The sequence below is a fragment of the Lepidochelys kempii genome, chromosome 2 (genome assembly GCF_965140285.1).
Source record: "Lepidochelys kempii isolate rLepKem1 chromosome 2, rLepKem1.hap1, whole genome shotgun sequence".
Lineage (NCBI taxonomy): Eukaryota > Metazoa > Chordata > Testudines > Cheloniidae > Lepidochelys > Lepidochelys kempii.
Genome location: NC_136381.1, coordinates 119,759,205 through 119,778,988, shown reverse-complemented (window position 1 = coordinate 119,778,988; position 19,784 = coordinate 119,759,205). Strand labels below are relative to the sequence as shown.

Sequence of the window (19,784 nt, the reverse complement as noted above, 5' to 3'; positions counted from 1 at the left end):
AGGCGCTATGTTAGTAGAAGCAAGAAATACCACTGCACTGCCACATTGCAACACACGGTAAAATATAGTTAGTTGAATGAACATATAAAATAGCGGCATACTAGGAAAAGAATACATGCCAAAGGGGAAAATGTCAGCAAGTCACTGCATGTCTTGTTCTAGCTCTCAGCTGCCTGGGGAACTGCGTGCAACAGTTCTTGTCTGCTACTGCAGTGATAACCAGTTCCAGACAGGCTACTTATATGAAGGGGGAACATAGATTCATAGATACTAAGGTCAGAAGGGACCATCTAGTCCGACCTCCTGCTCAATGCAGGCCACAGAGTCTCACCCACCCACTCCTGCAATAAACTTCTCACCAATGGCTGAGCTACTGAAGTCCTCAAATCGTGGTTTAAAGACTTCAAGGAACATGGGAATACACTAAGCAGAGCACAGGAGCTATTTAAATATATACATTAACACCGGGATTCCTGATTTTCAGTTTCAAGGCAGTTTTCACGCTGGTCTTTAATTGGCTGAACGCTGACAAGAATTCAGACTCTTACAGCCCGGGTACGGCAGACAGTGGCACTACAGTGACCAAGTTTAGCAAGGCTTCCATTGTTCAGAGTAAAAACATTTGCTAGTACTCCCTTCCCTTTTTTTTTTTTTTTTTTTTTTTTTAAAAACAGGTGGAGTGAGTGGGGGGGGAGAGGGGAGAGGGACATTGACTCACCTGGCCGAGATCAATGAACCCATGGAAGGATTCAGGAGATCCTTCTTGGGCTGCAGAGAGCTCTGTGATGCAAAGCACAACTTCACTTGAACACCAGAGTGAATCAGTTCATGGTAGGCTCTGTTTGTAAACAGTAGGGATGCTAGCCAAGGACCAGGGATCTAGCAGAGAATATTAATTTAGGTCTTTCAAGAAAATACACAGATATGCTATTAACATTTACTTTTATTTATAGAAAATTGTAGAACTTATTAAATACAAACCATCGAGAAAAGCAACCAAAGATGAGGCTTTATTAGAATGCCAAAAGGAAGACAGAGAACCAAGCTTACTGGGCTTATAGTTCCTAACTGGCTGAAGTATTTACTGTAATCTTTCACTGACGTAGTAATATACAGTGACCATTATAAACAACATTTTGTTTTGTTTTTTTTAAAGTTAGAATTTGCCATAATATTTTTCCAATCACCCCAGAAAAATAATCAAAGCAACAACTGTTTCCATGTTAAAATCAGGGTAAAATACTTATGAAGTAACTTGTAGAATCATGCTAAAATGTTTGCTTGCAGTCACAAAAAAATATTAAGTTTACAAAATAGTACGTTATCCATGTAAATCAGGATGCTCAATAAGTTGTTAAAAAGTTTCGTGCATTTGATAGTGGAAGGCAAAATAAAGCAGAGAGGCTTAGAAATACAAATACAGAAAGTATGTGAAAAAACTGGACACAGTCTACACTGCTAAAGTCAATCACCTGAATGTTGACTGTCCTCTGGTGGATAATTATATATCCACATAGTCAATTAGCCCTTTAAGCTGTCACTGGAAGGCTAGTAAGAGAAGAGATTGTGTTATGTTTCTGGACAATGTCTGTTTCGCTCCTTTCTTAAAGGAGCGGAGGAAGGTTTAGGTGCGACTGCCATCCCTTCTGTGCCTTGATAACATACTAATGCAGGGAATCCTACTGTCCCACTCCCCACATGGACAGGGCAGCTCAGGCTTCCCTATGCTGCTGTTGCCCTCTCTCTCCCTTAATTCTGTTCTACTCTCTTGAAGGAGAGGATGGTGCAATTGTGGCCTAGGTTTAGGAGGGTAATACACAACCATTGAAGATCAGGGAGATGAAGATCTACTCTACCCCAGCTAAAAGTATCTATGCAGATACCTTCCTCTGGTCCATTAAAGAGAAAGTGTGTGTGCTGGGAACAAACACTCCAGTTCCCACCTATGGATCTTCTTACTTTACTCTTGAGTCTGCTTTCCAGTTGCAGCTTCACAAGTGTGTGGGCTTTATGGCTATTGAGACATGTCAACTATGCAGGCATCAAATGTTGTTTCAGAGGTTGACACTTTGGAAGTCAACCAGCCAATTAAAACAAAAAAGCAAAGAACAAACCTGAACACAACACATTAGCAGATGTCTCCAACTGTTCTCAGCATAAAGGAACTTTAAATTTTTCAGCACCCACAGTGTTGCTGTGGAAAAAGAAATGCAACACCACATTCTGGAACATGTGTCATATGCAGTTAACATTGGTATATACAACTGTATGTTGTGTACACACACACAGACTTACTTCTGCTGTAAATACTTGGAATACTTTTGACAACTGTGTCTTTTTTTGGTACATGTGCCAAAAATGCTATACATATCTTATTGTGAATACAGGTTTGAGTTCATCATTCTCAATCTTGTGTGTAAGACTCTTTTACAAAGAGGAAAGTCTCCAGTCTACAAAAATTAGTGACCGTGAATGGAAGCTTCCATCAGTTGGATGCATAGAAGGTAGTATTGTCTTGGGCAATTACTAAACCTGTCTCCTATTGAAATTCATACAGTCTCCTGTTTGCCTGCTAGCCAAGTGTTATCTATGAACGATGGTGGTCTGCAAAGATTAAGTAACATGCACACATGGTATTCAGCAAGCTATTAGGTTAGAAACAAAAGTTAAGACTTTTCCACGTCTACAATATCCCAACACCTGCCACCTACAGAGTAACAATTTGTTCTGACCATATGTAATATACTAGCACTGTGTGGTGCGACGAGGCCCACAACATAAAGTTCTGGTGCAGACTGAGATGGAATATAGTAGTAATGTAAATCCTAATTTTTGCGTTAATGGATTTTTAATATCCATACTTTCCATTCCATTAAAATGGATAAGATGTCAAAAATATTTTGGGGCTTACTTTACCCCTACAGTCCGTCTCCAGTCCATCCCAGAGTTCATCATTGTGTGAAGACATTGGCAGCAAGCATCAAGGGGACCACGTTAAATGTTTGTAAGTTAGGGTGTCATAGGACATGAAATAAAAAAAATTCTGGTTAAGTACAGTGTGCTGAATCTCTCTCTTACTGAATGTCCAAGTCATCCACAGTATACACTTGAAATGTCCTTGCAGGTTGGGAGAGCATCCTTTTCTGTTCTGGAATCTTTAAGCAATACCCCTACATACTCTGAATCAAAGACTAAAAGTAAGGATTCTCCTCACCATAACACCAGTGTAAAACTGGAACAACTTCAGTAATTTGCTTGGAGTTACACTGTTGTAAATCCAGAAGAACTACAACTGAGCTATTCCAGATTTATACCAGGATAACCAGAAGCAGAATCTGGCCTCTAGTTTTTTACTTTGGTTTAAAATTTAGTTTACATGTGCACTCTGACAAACTTGACCACTGGTTTTAAATTGGCAAAATAGATGGAATTCACACATCTTAATTTTTAATTCAAACCAGTGACAACTACGAATAATTTAAATGAAAACCAGAAACCTCTCAAATTTTTTTTATGACACACACACTTTGCATTCATCGAGTGTAAAATTGAGATTATACGAGGCAATTTTCAAAGTTGCATTTACAACCTCAGTGACAAGAACAGCATTTTTGAGGTAGCTAAGTTCAAACGGCAACCCGCAGCACAAGCAAAAAATGCATAAGTACTCACACACTTTGGAAGCTCATTCTTTGGAGACAATGTTATCATGCGCATACGAGTGTCTTTTAGAGAGGCACATATTACGAAGGGGATGGAGTTTGAGGGCAGTGAGAACCTGACATAAAGGGTGCCTCTCTGTAGGGAAGCTTACAGAGAGTGATGTTACATAAAACTGTAAAATTGTGTCTCACACACACACACGCTGTATAGTATTTTCATCACGTTTTCCACAAGGGTACAGCTCGCATGACTTCTGTAGAGAGTGGAGGGGAAACTGGTGACATCTGTTTTTAAACAGGTCAAAGGAAAAAAGAAAGTGAATCCAGCCTGGAGTGATTAGGTCTCTGTTGTGTAGTTGTTGTATGACAGGGAAGGCAGTGAGGAAAAGTTATTATTCCACTGTCTCCCACCAGGACTTGGTTGCGTCATTGCCTGCTCTTTATATTTACTCAGAAGAACTTTGGCTTCTTGCTCATCCTGCAAAGAATTTTCTCCATATTCTTCCTTCAGCCACTGCCTGAACTGGAGAAGTTAAACACATAGTAGATATGCTAGTTATTAACACAAACCGGATGCAGAAAGAATACTCCTCTTACACCATCATTTAATAGTAAATAACATCTTTTTCAAGAACATTAAAGTAATCAAAATAATGTCCAAATCACATAGTTTAAACCTTTTACAGTCTAACCCTGATTGTCTAAAGAAGAGTGCCCCAAATACTGCACTATATGGCTTTGAAACAGCAAAGCACTTAAAAACGTGTGATGAAGCATAGTTGTCGGCCCATTGAAGTCGATGGGACCACTCATACGCTTAAAAAGTTACACACATGCGTAAGTGTTTTGCTGAATTGGGCTCTAAATTTAGAATAAGGGACTCCCGCAGCATGTGCTTGTCCACAAATACAAGCACACTTTGGGCGGAAGAACTGGCAAAGTAATGGCCATTTTTACCAATTTAAATGTCACAAAGGTAAATTATGGAACTATTCACAATCATGGTGTCCTTGTCTAAACAGAAGCATCAACAGAGGAGGTTTTAGAATAAATTAACAAATTAAACTGATAGTATTCACCCAAGAGTTCTGAAGGAACTCAGATATGAAATTGCAGAACTACTAACTGGGGTATAAAGAAAAGGAGGACTTGTGGCACCTTAGAGACTAAAATTTATTTGAGCATAAGCTTTTTCCACTGAATGCATCCGATGAAGTGAGCTGTAGCTCATGAAAGTTTATGCTCAAATAAATTTGTTAGTCTCTAAGGTGCCACAAGTCCTCCTTTTCTTTTTGCAGATACAGACTAACACGGCTGCTACTCTGATAACTGGGGCATGTAACCTATTGCTTAAATCAGCCTCTGTACGAGATGACTGGAGGATAGCTAATGTAATGCTAATTTTCAAGAAAGGCTCCGGAGACTATCCTGGCAATTAACTTCATTACCAGACAAACTGCTTGAAACTATAGTAAATAACAGAATTAGTTTGGGGGGAGGGATAGCTCAGTGGTTTGAGCATTGGCCTGCTAAACCCAGGGTTGTGAGTTCAATCCTTGAGGGGGCCATTTAGGGATCTGGGGAGAAAATTGGGGATTGGTCCTGCTTTGAGCAGGGGGTTGGACTAGATGACCTCCTGTGGTCCCTTCCAACCCTGATATTCTATGATTCTATCAGACACGAACATGAACATAGTATACTGGGGAAGAGTCAACATGGTTTTTGAAGAGAGAAATCATGCCTCACCAATCTAAGAATTCTTTGAGGCTGTCAACAAACATGCAGACAAGGATGAGCCAGTTAATACAGCGTACTTGGACTTTCAGAAAACTTTTGACAAGATCCCATACCAAAGGCTCTTAAGTAACGTCAGCAGTCATGGGATAGGAAAGAAGGTGCTATAAGATCAGTAACTGGTTAAAAGATAAGAAACCAAGGGTAGGAACAAGTGGTCAGTTTGCGCAGTGGAGAGAGGCAAATAACAGAGTTCCCCAAGAATCTGTACTGGGATCAGTGCTGTTCAACATACTCATAAATGATCGAGAAAAAGGGCAAACAGCGAGGTGGCAAAGTTTGCAGATGATACAAAATTACTCAAGACAGTTAGGTCCAAAGCTGACTGCAAAGAGTTACGGAGAGATCTCACTAAACTGGGTGACTGGGCAACAAAATGGCAGATGAAATTCAATGCTGATAAATAAAAAATAATGCACATTGGAAAACATAATCACAACAATACATACAAAATTAGGGGGTCTAATCTAGCTGTTACCACTCAAGGAAGAGTCTGGAGTTTGAGTGGCTAGTTCTCAGAAAACACCTGCTCCATGTGCAGCAGCAGTCAAAAAAACTACGATGAAAAGTTAGAGTGTCGGGAACCCTTAGGGGAGAGGGATAGAAAAGAATACACAAACCATCACAATGCCACTCGATAAACCCATGGTGCACCCACACCTTGAATACTGCCTGCAGTTCTGGTTGCCTCATCTCAAAAAGGATGTATTAGAACTGGAAAAAGGACAGAGAAGGGCAACAAAAATGATCAGGGGGATGGGACAGCTTCCATAGGAGGAGAAATTAAAAAGACTGGGACTGCTCAGCTTGGAAAAGAGACGATTAAGGGGGGGGGGGGGGAGATAGGAGAGAGGTCTATACGATCATGACTGGCATGGAGGAAGCGAGTAGGGAAGTGCTATTTACCCCTTTATAACACAAGAACAAAGGGTCGCCCAAGGAAATGAATAGGCAGCAGGTTTAAAAACAAACATAAAGAAGTACTTCTTTACACACACGATATACTCATTGTCAAGGGATGCTCTGAAGGCCAAAAGTATAACTGGTTAAAAAGAGAATTAGATAAGTCCATGGAGGATAGGTCCATCAATGACTATTAGTCAAGATGGTCAGGGACATAACCCCATACTCTGGGTGTCCCCAAAGCTCTGACCTGCCAGAAGCTGGGAGTGGACGACAGGGGATGGATCACTTGACGATTGTTCTGTTCTGTTCATTCCTTCTGAGGCACCTGGCATTGGCACTGTTGGCAGAATGGGCTAGATGGACCACTGGTCTGACCCAGCATGACCGTTCTTATTTCAACACATCAATGCTGGGGCGGGGTGTAGTATATCGGCTGTTTAATACATACCTGGAAGTGCATTACTGTGCTTTTTAAATGGTTTAGTTGGATGTGGGGAGAAGGGAAGGAAAACTTAAATGTTTAACATTTTGTAAAATATGCATCTGCCAAAAAAAAAAAATCCATTGCAGAGTGTGTGAGATACAACTTCAGCCTCAGATCCTGATTCTGCAAAGATTTATGCATGTGCTTAGTTTGATGTTGATGGGGCTACTCATGTGTATCAAGTTAAGTATGTACATAAGTCTTTGTGGGATCAGTGGCTAAACCAGGCGTTTTAAGCATTCAACATTTTACATAAGGCCAGTTCCTCAGCAGGTATAAGTCAGCATAGCTCCAATGACTTCAATGGAGGCATGTCAATTTACAACCAGCTGGTGACCTGGCCTATATAATCTCTTGCTGTATCAAATAAACACATTACAAATGCGTGCAAATTCTTTAACCTGCCTCTCCTTCTTCCTGCCCTGACTCTTCTCCCACTTACCTGGCAGTGAAGCCTCAATGCAGGAACAATTACAATTGCTCCTACTCTGCTCAGCTGTTGCGGGGAGGGGGAGGCCCTCAAAGAATAAGTGGTTCCTGCTCTTTCTTCTTGCTTTTGTAGCTCCACTGCTGTCTATCAGCTGGGCAAAGCAAGGCTGGCAGGCAGCACCTTCCCACTCTAAGCCCTGCTATCACTGATTAGCTATGAAGGCAAAACTATTTTAGGTCACATGACTCTTTCCTAATCAACTGTGTAGTGTTTGGCAAGTTTAGGAAGAGTATGAAATATATTAGATTGGAGGTATCCATTCAGTTAGTAACTATACGGAGATCGATTCTGTAAGAAACTCAGCAATTGCGCCGTGACCCAGCAAAGCACTTAAACACAGACTCAGAAGCATGCAAATAGTCGTAAAAGTATTAATGGGACTGCTCACGTCTTAGAAGTTGAGCACATGCTTAAGTGCTTTGCTGGATCAGGACCATAGTGCTCAGCATCTTGCAGGATCAAACATACTGAATAAGCAAAATATATTTATATTGTAGTCATATCAAAGATGAGAACTTAAGGCACATTTAAGGGAAATTTATGAAGGATACACAACACAACACGTTAGGATCTTCAATGCCTAAAAGCCTAGAAGATCAAATCTAACGGATCAAATGTCCTGAAACCCCAATATACTTTGTACAGAGCTACCATGGACAAGTGGTGCTGTAATTAAAAACTCAGGCCCAGATACTCAGCTGGTATAAATTGGCATAGCTCCATTGAAATGAATAGAAGTACACTGATTCACATCTGCTGAGGATCTGGTCCCAAAAGTTGTGGTTGAGAGATACAACCGTTTGCAACAAGTTATGTCCACAGGTGAGCATTTCTTTTTGTAGCCTAGTGCCTCCCTTTCAGGGAAGAAACTGCTGCACCCTTCCATTGTGACATTAAAAAAAAAAAAGACGTTACTCTCTTCTCAAGGTTATTTGCATATACAATGACAATTAGGGTTATTAACTCAGTCCAATTAGATCTGAAATGACTGTAAACCTTCATATAAGGGAGGAAGGAGACTAGTCTGGAAAGTCCCTTTATATTGTATCTTAAAAAGTCAGTTACCCACCCATTAATATCAGTTCTGAATGATCCAGGAAATATTTAATTAAATAGTTTCCAAAAACAAATATTTACAGTTGAAAACTGCATTACTGAAATGCCACAGTAATTTCTCAGCTCTCTGCTGCAAGAAATCCTGGAAGAAAAAATGAAGCCACCTCCCTACCTCATTTACTTTCTTTAAAAAAAAAAAAAAAAGAGTGACTTGAGAAAGTAGAGAGGACAAATGTGCTGAGCAATGTAAAATGGAGTTATGGTCAGAAAAGTGATTATGTAAAAACAGTGCCTCCTTACTCAACAGACCTGTTCCCAGTGTGTGTTCAGCTGTATTGTTTATGTTATTGACAGGTTATTACTATTTTTCTAAACTCCCGTTAGCCCTGCAGAACCAACCCAGCTCAAGGAGAAGGAGCTGGATTCCATTCTGGTTCATGCATCATCCCCACAATTGTTAGTTAAGTTCCAGTGATACAAAATGTTGGTTACTGGTGATGATGCATAAGCCAGGAAGAGAACCCAGCTTGACTTTCAGATCTCAAGTTTTGTTTACAGCATTGTTAATTTGAAAAAACTATTTTTTCTTGCTTGAACATCCTAGGTAGATGTGAAAAAACAGTTTTTACATTAGCATCATTTGTACATTTGTATTATTGCTGCATTCTGGGCCATTTATCTTCTAATCTTTAACCTTCTAAAGTTATGAGACAGTCCAAAACTTTATGGCTTAAGCAACCAAATTGGTCAACAAAAATCACCTACATGGTCAACATCATGTTTTTCAAACTCCTGTAGCTGCCTCTGGAAGCCCATATTAGGATTGGCACAGGATCTCGATGCTCTTACAATAGACAATGCATCTTCCCAACCAAAGTCTGTGATTGTCATGACGTAAGCGACTACCAAAGTTACGCTCCTAGAGACTCCGGCAAGACTGCAGCAGAAATGAGACAAAATAAATAGATACAAAATATAAAAAGTCTTAAAATAAATACGCTCATTGTCTCATATAGCATCATAAATTTACACAGCACTTTACCAGGTAAAATATATTACCTAAACTAAGGAGATTAAAGTAATGAGCACATTGTGGTGGCTGTTCCTATATAACTATTAAAATATCTTTAGGTCAATGTACTGGACTTTGAAATGTAGAGAAGTGAATCCACGTGCAGTATGGGCACCCCAAGAGAGGCGCTGTACTGAAATTCAGTTCAGATGAGAGTTTTTTTAAACAAAGAACAAATACAAAGCCTCCATGAGAAAGCCTGAGAACAATTTTGTATTTGTTGTTTTTCTTAAAAACTAGATACGAGTCACCCAGACATAAAAAACAAAACATGCCCCCAGAGAGAATAGGGTCATGAAATAAGAAGACAGATCTATATGTGCTGGAAAAGACTCATTTTAATGAGATTGGGTTTAAATTCATTAAAAACTTTCAGACAGAGTTGAACATTAGAGCACAGGACTCAGTTCTCAGTTCTATTTCTGAGTCTGCCACTGACATGCTCTGTGACTTTATTTCTCAGTGCCTCAGTTTCACCATCTGTGACACTGGGAGAACGAGAGAACCTACCACTGTCAAGTGGTTTGACAGCTCTGGATGAAAAGTGGTGTTATTACTATAGATAAAGAATACATTTGAGTGACAGTTGTAGATTTGCTCACTTCACACTCTCAAAGAATATAAACAATAAAGCACAATATCAACCAACCATCTCAGAACACGCTCATGAAGTAGGTCAATATCCCCATTTTACATATGAAGAGAGCGAGGTACAGAGAGGTTAATCGACTTGTTCAAAGCTACACAATGAGCCAATGGCAGAACAGGATTAGAATGCTGGAGTTCCTACCTCCAAGCCCAGTGCTCAAACTACTGGACCTGACTCTAGATACAGGTTCTGAAATGCTAGTTAGACATTGCAGCAATGCACAGGGACCACAAGCAACGACAGTAAGAAAAACCATGATGGGCTTTCCTTTTCTATATTCTAACTCTTTGAAGGCAGTTAATGTCTCAGGACTCCCTCTCTAATCAGTAATCTGCTCGCAACAGCTGTGATATTTGAATGCTTCAGTGAAGCTTAAAACACCAGTTTCTGTTGAGAGGAACATTTCCAGCAGCCCTAAAGCAGCAAAAATAGTTGCAACTGGAACTGATAAAATTATTAGGATCACAGGAACTGTCTGTGAGAGAAGAAAATGGTGACTAGCATGAATCAGACAAATAGATGATGCAACACTACTGTTAAAATATAACACAGGGAACAAATAGTCCCAAGGTCTGAGTGGGGGACCGGAGTCAGCAGCTCTGGATTTCACTCCTGGCTCTGCCACCGACACATTGTGTGTTCCGGCAGCCACTTAACTTCTCTGTGCCTCAATATCCAGAGTGGAGCGAGGCTTAACAACCGTTTTTAATTTTGGCGGGGGATCCTCAGATGTGAGGTGCTGTATAAATGCAGAAGTATTATTGTTAAAAAAGAGTAGGGTGGGCAACACTCATTTATCACAGACTTAAAAAAAATATGGAGGGAAAAAAATTAGAATATTCTTAAACAATTGACATACGTACCAGTGAACAAGACAGCTCTCACCTCTAAGCCGGCACTCATGGATAAACCTGATGCTCTCTTTGAAATGTCTTGTCCTGAAAACAGAAGCAAGAGGGAAACACAAAGGACTTGGTTTTAGTAAAGTCATGACTCAGAGAGAAAAAATAAAAACTGAGAAAAAGATCTGAAAAGCCACTTCATATTGTTCCCAGAATACAGTACATTAAAAAGGCAACCAACAGATACCACGCAGTTGCCTTAGATTATTCCTTATTTTAAATATGAATGGAAACTTTGGTATCTCAGGCACCATTCTTATAATCACCATTGACAAATACTTTCTGTGGATGACTGGCAAATCTCCTTCCCTCCCAGCAAGCAACTATGTTAGTTTGTCTTTCTGACATTTCCTTGTGGAGGTCCTGCCATCAACTGAAATTTAGCACGGCCAAAACAGAGCTCCTGATTTTTTCCCGTAAAGACCTCCCTTCCCTCCTCTTTCTCTGTCACAGCAGACATCACAATGACTTGAGCTCATCCAGGCCACATCTAAAACTTGCCACTTCTTCCTGCACAATATCTCCAAGATCCACCTTTCCTCTCTGATCACACTGCCAAAAAGTCTTGTTCAGCCCTTGATCACTTCGCACTTTGACTACTGCAGTCTCCTCTTCTCTGGCTTTGACAATTCCGTACTCCGTCCTCCCCCAACTCACATCCTTCCAAAATGCTGCTAAGATCATCATTCTTGGCTCATTACTCCACCTACAGCAATCCACTCAAAACTCTTCACTGGTTCCTCCTCTTCCACTGCATGAAATACAAAATTTATTCTCCTTAATTTCAAAGCCCTCCAAAGTGTAGCCCCACCACTACGAAGAACTTGCACTCCTCCTATTACAATTTGTTTCCCTGTCTTTCCTGCTTTCGATCCCAGCCTACTCGTTTGGCTCATCCACTCATTAGATGTCATCTTTTAGACTGGAAGTTCTTTAGTGTAGGTAGTCATTGTTATGTGTTTGTACTGCACCTAGCATAATGTGGCCCAACCTGGTTGTGGCCATTAGGAGCTATTGCAATATAAATGTCTCATAACAAAAACCCAGTTACTTACTGGTACAGTTACGGTTGTTCTTTGAGATGAGTTGTGCACATGTACATTCCACTGTAGGTGGATGTGCACCAAACACACTCCAGCTGGAGACTTACCAGCCATACCAGCAGGCAGCACAGGCGCCCCTGCTGTCTTCAGGCACCAAACCAAGGGTATTAAAGGGGTGTGATCGCCATCTCCTTCTCCCTTTCTTTGCACTGCTGGTAAGCTAAACTCAAAGTAGTGGGGAAGGTGGGAGAGTCGCAGAATGTACATGTGCACAGCACATCTGGAAGAACAACAGTTCCTGTACAGATATGTAACCATTTTTTCCTCCGTGGAGCGACTGTGCGCACACACAGTCCACTGCAGGGGATTCACCAGCAGTTTCCTTGCAGCTGGTGGATATCAGATAACTTGAAGAGAGATCGCAACACCAACTGGCTGAAGTTGGCGTCCCCTCATGAACCTTGAGGTAACAGTATCTGGAGAAGGTATGTACAGATGACCACATTTCTGATTTGCAAAATGACTGCTATTGGAACATTACTCAAGAAGGCTGACAAAATGGAAGGAACCCTAGTGGAGCGGGCTGCTTTCCTTTGCAGAGAGACGTTTGCCAGATCATAGCAAAGCTCAATACAATCTGAAATTCAGTGTGAAATATGCTGAGCTGTGACAGGTTGCCCTTTAACCCAGTCCCCAGTAGTGTAGGCAACAAAACAGTCTAGAAGAGGATCTGAAAGACTTTGTGCAGTGCAGGTAAAATGTCAGAGCCCTCCCAAACATCCTATCATTTTCACTGACAGCAGCAGCAGGGATGTTGTTGCCAAAGGTTCAAAGAGGGGTCTCATCAAATGGGACAGTATTAAAATTCAGGTCCCAGGAAGGTACTGGTTCAGATTCTGGAGGGTAGACATGGATAAGACCCCTTCAAAATATGGGTACCAGAGGATTGAAAACCTCTCCACTCATGGGCATACTGCAGAAATTGATGCTCAATGGAGAGCTGAGAGACCAGAGGATTTCAGATGCAGTAACAGTCTGGCATACATATGTCTAATCTCTGTGTTACCAGGAGATAACTGATGCAATTCCACCCAGACTGAAAACCTTTTCCATTTTGCTTCCTACATGGCTCTGGTGTAATCCTTTCTGCTGTTCACCAGAACAGCTTGGACTTTTCAGGAGCAGACTTTCTCCTCATTGACCAACCAGAGATCATCAAGACTGTTAGGTGAAGAGATTATAGGTAAGGGTGCAGTGACTTCCCTTGGTTTTGAGGCAAAAAATTCTCAAGCAGAGATAGAGGTGTGGGTGGCCAGATGGAGAGTTGCTGTACGTCCATGCACTAGTACTGCCTTGGCCAGGCAAGCGCTATGAGGATTAGGGTTCTTTGTCTTACTTTTCTTATCATCCTTGGAATCAGAGGAACTGGAGGAAACATGGGCAACACATGGGAAAAAAATAAAGCCATTGATAATGGAACCTGGGCTGTGACCCGCCCTAGAACAGAACCTCCTGCAGTTATTGTTCAGGTTGGTTACAAAGAGGTCTATTATCAGATAACCCCACTAATGGGGTTCTACTGCAGATCGGCCTCTTTATTGACCACTCGTGATGATCTATGGAGGTATCTGATGAGGGAATCTGCAATACAGAGTTCCTCGCTCCCAAGAGGTGAAAGGCATTTAGTGAGATATTGGTCTTTATACAGAAGTTCCACAAGTGGATCGCTTCCTGGCATAGCTGAGACAACCTTGCATCTCCCTGCTTGTTCAGATAAAACATATCGGTGATGTCTTTGGTAAGAACTGGAACCACCTGATGATGGTAATGAACATCTCACAGTCCCAAAGAATAGCTCAAAGTTCCAGCATATTTATATGGAATGAAAGTTCCTTAGATGTCCAAAATGCTTGAGCCTGAAGTTGACCCAGATAGGCCCCTCAATCCCTGGTGGACGCATCTATTATAAAAGCCATAATTGGTTCTGGTGGAAGGAATGGAACCCCTCTGCCTACATTCTGAGGTGTTAACAGGGGCTGAAGCTCTTGGGCAGATACACAAAGCAGCAAATCCAGAAAATGTTTGCTGGATGCTATGCTAAGTGAAGCCAGGTCTACAGACATTTGAGGTAAAGTCTGGCATGCTGAGTCCACTCACGCACTCTAGGCCATGTGACCCAACAATGCTAGACATTAATTCACTGTGGTCCTCAGGTTGGAACTGAGGCCCTCTGACAAAGACCATGGACTGGAACTTGTTTGTCGGGTGGTAAGCAATGGGAATCGTGGCATCAAGATCTACGCCTATGAAATTTACTTGCTGCATTGCTTGTAATGTTGATTCCTCTACATTCAGTTTTCAATCTGGACAAAAGAACAGATGTCTGACGATAAGATTGCTTTTTTGATTGTGAGATCCTGACCTTCCCTGACCAAGCCTACTGTCCAGGTAGAGAAATATTTTAACTCCTAAATGGTGCAGGTGAGCTGCCACTATCATCATACACTTGATAAATACCCTTAGGCCAAGGATAGGCTGGCAGGCAGCACAGTGTATAGGCAGTGCATGTTGTTTCCCATGAATCAAAGATACTTTCTGTGGCCAAGATGTATTGCCATGTGGAAATACGCATCCTGCAGGTCGAGGGCAGCATACTAATCTCTAAGAGAGGGATAATAGATGTCAGGTTGACTGTCTTTTTGATAAAATGGTTTGGATTTCTTAAATCCAGAAAGAGCCGAAGGCCACCTCTCTTTTTAGGAATCAGAAAGTAGCATAAACAGAAATCTTTCCCTATGTGTTGACAAGGAACTTCCTCTCTTGGCCCCAATTCCAATAGAAACTGTAATTCTTGATGTAAAACAACCTCATGGGATGGGTCCCTGAAAAGGGACAAGGAAGGCGGGTCAGGGAAAGGGAAGTACATGAACTGGATAACCTATTCTTCTCTTACCGGGCTGAGCACCTATTGGTCCAATGTAATCTCCGTCCATGCACTATAGAAGAGAGAGAACATTTCCAAAATGGAGGGTCTGGATGTAGAAGATGAAACACAGTCAGCATGCAGTCATCGACTGAGATATCAAAAAACTGCTTCAAAGTGAACAAAGTCTGATGAAAAGGGTCTATGATGCTAATGGGGGACATCTAAGTGGCTTAGATCTCCTTCTAGAGGCACCCTGAGATCTCTGCTGGTAGTAAGATCTGTATTGTGTTCTGGGCCTCAAACTGCTTCCTCTTTTTGTTACTGGGGTGTAAACACCCAGCAAACAAAACGATTGACAAGAATCTTTCAACATGTGCATTGCATCATCAGTTTTCTGAGAAAACAGTTTAGCACCTTCAAATGGTGGATCTTCTACTGCATTTTTAATTGTTTAGGAATGCCAGAGGCCTACAATCAAAAAGAGTGTCTCATTGAAATGGCTGTAGCCATCAGAAATGATGCAGGATCTGATGCACCAATAGCTGCCAGGACAGACGTTCAAGCAGTGAGATGACCTTGGAGACTATGACCAAAAACTGATCCCTATATTCTTCAGGCAGTTTGTCAAAAAAAAATTCGGAGCAGTTAATAAAGGTGGATTTGGCCAAAAATGCCTTGTAATTTCACACCCTCATCTGAAGGGTCATGGTAATGTAAGCCTTTTCGCTATATAGGTCCAGTCTCTTACACTCCCTATCCTTCAGGGTAGCCTGAGGGTGAGACTGCCTCAAATGTTCTTTTGTTGCTGTTGCCACTAATGAGTCTGGGATGGCATAAGTGAAGAAATACACAAATTCTTGCTGGGGAACCTGATACCATCTGTCTATTCATTTGGCAGTGGGTGGAATGGAGATCAGTGTCTGCTAAAGGATCTTTGCAGGTTCAAACAAGGCTTAATTAATGGGATGGGCAACCTTTCCCAGAATGGGAGTTTGTAAGATGTCCAGGAGTTTGTACAAATGTGGCCACCCTCCTAATGAGGTCTTGAAAACCTTTAAAGTCCTCAGGAGGTAGTCATGTTTCCTCTGGGGAAGAGGAAGAAATATGTGGGGGAAATATTCTGGGGTTCCTCTCTAGGTGCCAAAAAGGAGGGAGGTTGTAGATTAGGAGGAGGAGGATCTTCTCTGGTTGCTATAGATACTGGAGAAGTTGACTCTCTCTGGGACTGAGTGGCTGAGAGGGGGCATAGATGCTCTTGGACCAGTCCAAGAGGTCCCATAAGGCCAAGTTGAGCAGTCACTCCTCTGATATGGTACCCACCACCAAGAGCATCTTTATAATATTGTTCCTTGCTCTCGATATTCACAGCCCTGGCCCTGGCTGCGACTCTGTTCCTGGTCCCAGACCTACCCCCACCTGTGGCCCCAGCCTCATCCTGCTTACCCCGTCTTCCCCCCCACCCCTGTCCCCCAAGCCATGGCCCTGGTTCCAGGAGGACAGAGACATGGACAGGGGTAAGGGGGACTGAGCGTTTGGAGACTACTGGGTTAGATACTAGGAAACACTTTCTAACTATAAGGGTAGTTAAGTTCTGGAATAGGCTCACAAGGGAGGTTGTGGAATCCCCGTCACTGGAGATTTTCAAGGACAGGATGGACAAACCACCTGTTAGGAATGGTCCAGGTTTACTTGGTCCTGTCTCAGCATGCCGGGAGGGATGCATTTGATGACCTCCCAAGGTCCCTTCCAACCCTACACGTATCTCTAGGATTCTATGAATGACCCTTTCAGAAGAGGATCTCCTGAGGAATTCTGCAATTCCAGACTTTAAAATGTGTGTCTATTCTAACATTTTGACTAGAACTGGTCAGGAAATGTTTTTTCCTTTGGATAAATTATTGACATTTTGTTGAAAAGATGAAAGCTGAAATATTCTGGTTTTCAGTTACTGAAAACCTGAAAAATGTAAGCTGAAAACTATGGTTTTCAGACATAAGTTTTTTGTCTGAAGACAGACAAAAGAAAGAAAGGTTGATACTTTGCGCAAACATTTTCATTCAGTCAAGAAAACTATTTTCCACTGAAAAAAGTTTCGACCAGCCCTAATTTTGACACCATATGGTGCTTGTGTTTGCTTGCAGGGATATAACCTGTAGGCAGCAGCTGAACCTAACAGACTTTATTAGCGGCATGCATGGCTTTTTAAAAAGAACTGTATCACAGTTAAGCAGTATTTCTCCAAGATCTAACTGCTTAGGTCAGTTAAAAACGTGATGCTTTTATCTGGATTTTACTCGACCCCTTTTTGCCCCTAGATCTCTAGAAAAATGACACAGGTTGATGTATGCAGTATAGTTGTAGCCTTGTCGATCCCAGGATAGAGACACAGACAAGGTGGGAAGTTGGTCCAATAAAATATATTACCGCACCCACCGTGTCTCTCTCTAATACGTTGGTGTGTTTTTCCACAGTAGCGCCAAACACCAATACATCTTCTACAATGACCTAACAAGTTTTTCTCACTTTCTTATGGAACATGCTTTGGGATGAAAAAATATCGAAGGTAAAGGGGTGATGTCTTTCTCGGGGAGGGAGGGAGAGAGAGTAATTAAGCATGGCTAATAGTGAACTTTTGGTCCAGTTTTATTAGTCATTTTCCAGATATGACATTTAGTATGCTGAGTCACTATGCAGCTAGTTTACTTGTTACAGCATCAAATTTAGACGTGTGGTAGTGTTCACCCACGATTGTCTTGTTCAAGTTTCATAAAAGTTAGAAGGGAAATCCTAATGCAGTCACGCCTGTCGAATTCATTACCAGTTCATGGAATCATGGAGCCCTGACTCTGATCAATGGGGCAGTTCACACCTCTTAGAGCTACTGTTTCAAGCAATCTGCCAGCTCAACCCAGTACTGGTTTATGTTCACCCCTTGAATAGCAAATTATTCTATAAAAAGAAAAGGAGTACTTGTGGCACCTTAGAGACTAACCAATTTATTTGAACATGAGCTTTCGTGAGCTACAGCTCATTTCATCGGATGCATACTGTGGAAACTGCAGAAGACATTATATACACAGAGACCATGAAACAATACCTCCTCCCACCCCACTCTCCTGCTGGTAATAGCTTATCTAAAGTGATCATCAAGTTGGGCCATTTCCAGCACAAATCCAGGTTCTCTCACCCTCCCCCCCCCCCCCACAAACTCACTCTCCTGCTGGTAATAGCCCATCCAAAGTGACCACTCTCTTTAAAATGTGTATGGTAATCAAGGTGGGCCATTTCCAGCACAAATCCAGGTTTTCTCACCCCCCCATCCCCCTCCAAAAACCACACACACAAAATCACTCTCCTGCTGGTAATAGCTCATCCAAAGCGACCACTCTCCCTACAATGTGCATGATAATCAAGGTTAACAGTGAAATAGGAAATCAATATTTGCTACATAAAAGTAAAACAACTGTCCTGATTAACCATCTACGCACTGGACTGACAATTCAGTGTAAAGACAATGTATTGTACAACATCCAACTTTAACACTTCTCTTGCCAACTTAATATTATGAACTGCAGCTTCTTTATAGTATCACTGGGCACATCCCACACGAAGTAAAGCAGTGAATGGGCTCTCTAATCATGCTTTAATAAAAAGGGTAATCTGATTAATGCGGGATTTTCCATGTCAGCTCTACACTTCAGTGTTTAGTTGAGCTTTCAGAAATGCATTAGGGTTGAAAAAAGCATCAGTAGGGAAAGAAATGTAGTGGTATTGTCTCTTCAGCAATCCAACCTGGAATAGTCAAGAACTAAGAACTACTTAGAACTTTTGTATGATTCTTTGGCATTTTGCTACTGTAGCACTATCAGACAGACTGGCTGTAATATTAAATCTAAGCCAAAAGGAAGAGTTCAAAAGGCAACCATGAAGCCCAATAGGCTCAGGATTACCATACATCCCATTTTGGCAAGGAGAGTCCCTTTTATTAGCCCTGATCAGTTGGCAAGAGCAAACAGGACAAATGCCCATTTTTTTATTTTTATTTGTTTTAAATAAAAGTGGGGTGTGGTGAGGAGGAACATAAGCAGAGATGACAGCCCCGTGCAGGGGGGAAGCAGGGTTTGAGTGATTAATGATAGTCCTGTGGGAGGGGGATGAGGGAGGGCGCCAGCAGCAGCCTCAGGCAAGTGGCTGTGGGGAGCTTGAGCCAGCACCCCATGGTGTCCTGTTTTCACTTTGGGAAATATGGCCACCCTAAATAGGCTAGCATAACTGGGTATTAATTCCCTAGAAACACACAGTACAGAAATAAGATGGCGTGAGGAAGGGTATATTTAATTTCTACAGAATTAATTTTAGAGTAAAAGTTCCTTAGGAGAGGGCATTGTCAGGGAAATCAGTGACCAGCAGAAGTTAATGGCCTGAAGCCAAATTCCCACTGCAGAGGCCAAACTCACATTAAACTCCCAGGAAATGACCTAGGCCTCAATGATTGCTTAATTCAAATTCTAAGCAGGAGCAGAAAATGCTAGTAGAACTGAATCTTCTCACAGTTTGAAAGAACATGAGCGTATTCTGTTTTCACTGTTGTATTTTATTGGGAATTGATTTCTCTCAGGAACAGGAGAGCCCTTAATATGCTTACTGTAAGTGCATCATGTATATTATACTTATTGAAAAATAAATTTCCGTGAGGAAAACATAGCTCATGTGAACTTAAGTTAGCAACTCCACAGTCCCAAGATCCACTCTGACCATGCATCAAGCCGGTCCCCTTCGACAAATGCCAGCAGCTGCAGA

General features: G+C 41.7%; 2 protein-coding genes across 5 annotated transcripts in view; both read right to left on the bottom strand.

Annotated features, from left to right (window-relative positions):
• The window catches only part of IRF4 (interferon regulatory factor 4), a 60,498-nt gene extending 59,667 nt beyond the window's left edge, over positions 1-831 (bottom strand). The window contains exon 1 of the mRNA XM_073332176.2: positions 719-831. The gene's annotated coding sequence lies outside the window, so the exon portion shown is untranslated. The remainder of the gene's footprint in view (positions 1-718) is intronic.
• A 94-nt stretch (positions 832-925) lies between these two features.
• DUSP22 (dual specificity phosphatase 22) overlaps positions 926-19,784 on the bottom strand; it is a 57,698-nt gene continuing 38,839 nt past the window's right edge. For 3 of the 4 annotated variants that reach the window (XM_073332180.2, XM_073332181.2, XM_073332183.2), the window contains 3 exons: positions 10,977-11,051; positions 9,158-9,329; positions 926-4,185 (listed from right to left, as the gene is read on the bottom strand). In XM_073332180.2, the coding sequence (XP_073188281.2) occupies positions 4,000-4,185; positions 9,158-9,329; positions 10,977-11,051 (433 nt within the window). In that variant the 3' untranslated portion in view covers positions 926-3,999. The remainder of the gene's footprint in view (positions 4,186-9,157; positions 9,330-10,976; positions 11,052-19,784) is intronic. The other variant, XM_073332184.2, reaches the window with a different exon arrangement.